The sequence below is a fragment of the Calidris pugnax genome, unplaced genomic scaffold (genome assembly GCF_001431845.1).
Source record: "Calidris pugnax isolate Ruff unplaced genomic scaffold, ASM143184v1 scaffold324, whole genome shotgun sequence".
Classification (NCBI taxonomy): domain Eukaryota; kingdom Metazoa; phylum Chordata; class Aves; order Charadriiformes; family Scolopacidae; genus Calidris; species Calidris pugnax.
Genome location: NW_015091153.1, coordinates 294,309 through 295,686, shown reverse-complemented (window position 1 = coordinate 295,686; position 1,378 = coordinate 294,309). Strand labels below are relative to the sequence as shown.

The window sequence follows — 1,378 nt, the reverse complement described above, 5'->3', positions numbered from 1 at the left end:
GGGCGGGGGCCCCCCCCCCCCCCGGGGATACTCACATCGTTTGGAATGGTGAGTTCGTGGGAGGTGGTTTGAGCGGAGGCGTCCAAACCTGCTTAGAGAGAGGAAAAAAAGAAGAAAAAAACAAAAAGTGGGACAAATTTAGAGAGTGGGGGGTCACATGGGGAAGAGCTGGGGACACACACACACACAGCCAGCAATGTGGCATTTGCCACTGGCTTCGTGGCTACCTCCGAGGCTGGTTCCAAAGCCAGGGGGTTTTGGAGGGGGGGGAAAGGGCAGAGCAAGCCGGGAGGTTGTTCCATCCCTCCCCGCTGCTCCCCAACGCCCCCCCAAATTTCTCTCTCCCCCCCCAATAAATCACCCCCCGTATTTCTCCATGTCACCACAGGATTTTCCTTTCAATCAGGACAATCCTGGAGCAGCAGATTCTCACAGGGAGGGGGTTGGGGGGGGGCTCCATTGGGGTGCTGGGCTCCTCCGGTACCAGCTTCCAAAGCTACGCTACCTCCCTCCTCCTCCTCCTCAGCCCCCCTGCGAGGCTGCTCCCGTCCCAGATGGGGCCAAATTTATGTGCTAAATGGATTATTTTGACATTTTTACTATTTTTTACCCCCCTCCCCTTCTTTTTCCCCAGCCCAAAACCTTCACTGGTGACCCAACGTGGTGCTCCTTCCCTCCGTGGCCAGCGGTTCTGCCACTGGTGGCAAACTGGGGTGGGAGGTGGGGGGGCTCACCCACTCCAGCGACTCCTTGGGCAGGGTTGGAGGCGGGGGGGGAAAATGGGAAAATCTCCCCCCCACACACCACCACAGAGTATGGTTTGCAGGGGGATTAAAGCAAAGGGGGGGCCCCCCAAATTGAGTGAGCCCCCCAACAAATCCTGCTGCTCTCCACCATCCAAACTGCTCCTGATGGGGGGGGGGGGCACACCTCCAGCCCTTCTAAGGCTTCTCCCTGACCCCCCCCTTCTCCAAAAAGCCTTCCCACCTTTTCCCCCTCCCCATCCGTGCACAACAAGGCGGGGGAGCGTCCAACAGGGAGAAGGGAGACCCCGGTGAGTATTTCAAAAATACAACGATAGAATAAACTACAGATTTTGGTTTTTAATCATTACCCCAATAGCCTTTCACCTCTGGAGAGCTGGATTCAATGCCTGTTAAGATACAAGTGACAATGAGTTTTGGCTGTCTCAAGTTTAGAGCCCCAAATGGCTATTTTTTTTAATTAGGTTGGTTTTGGTGGTTTTTTGATTGTTTTTTGGGGCTTTTTTAGCCGTTTTAGCCAATCTACAGCCAATTTGCTACGACTCCACAGTTGCCCGCTCAGGACTGGAGTAGCTGGAGGGGGGAGAGAGAGAGGGTGCTGGGGGGGTGTCTTT

General features: G+C 55.1%; 1 protein-coding gene across 1 annotated transcript in view; it reads right to left on the bottom strand.

Annotated features, from left to right (window-relative positions):
* Positions 1 to 1,378, bottom strand: part of PCBP2 (poly(rC) binding protein 2) — a 23,759-nt gene that overhangs the window by 1,006 nt on the left and 21,375 nt on the right. The window contains exons 9-10 of the mRNA XM_014959291.1: positions 1,115 to 1,184; positions 36 to 88 (exon numbers count right to left, since the gene is read on the bottom strand). Of these exons, the coding sequence (XP_014814777.1) occupies positions 36 to 88; positions 1,115 to 1,184 (123 nt within the window). The remainder of the gene's footprint in view (positions 1 to 35; positions 89 to 1,114; positions 1,185 to 1,378) is intronic.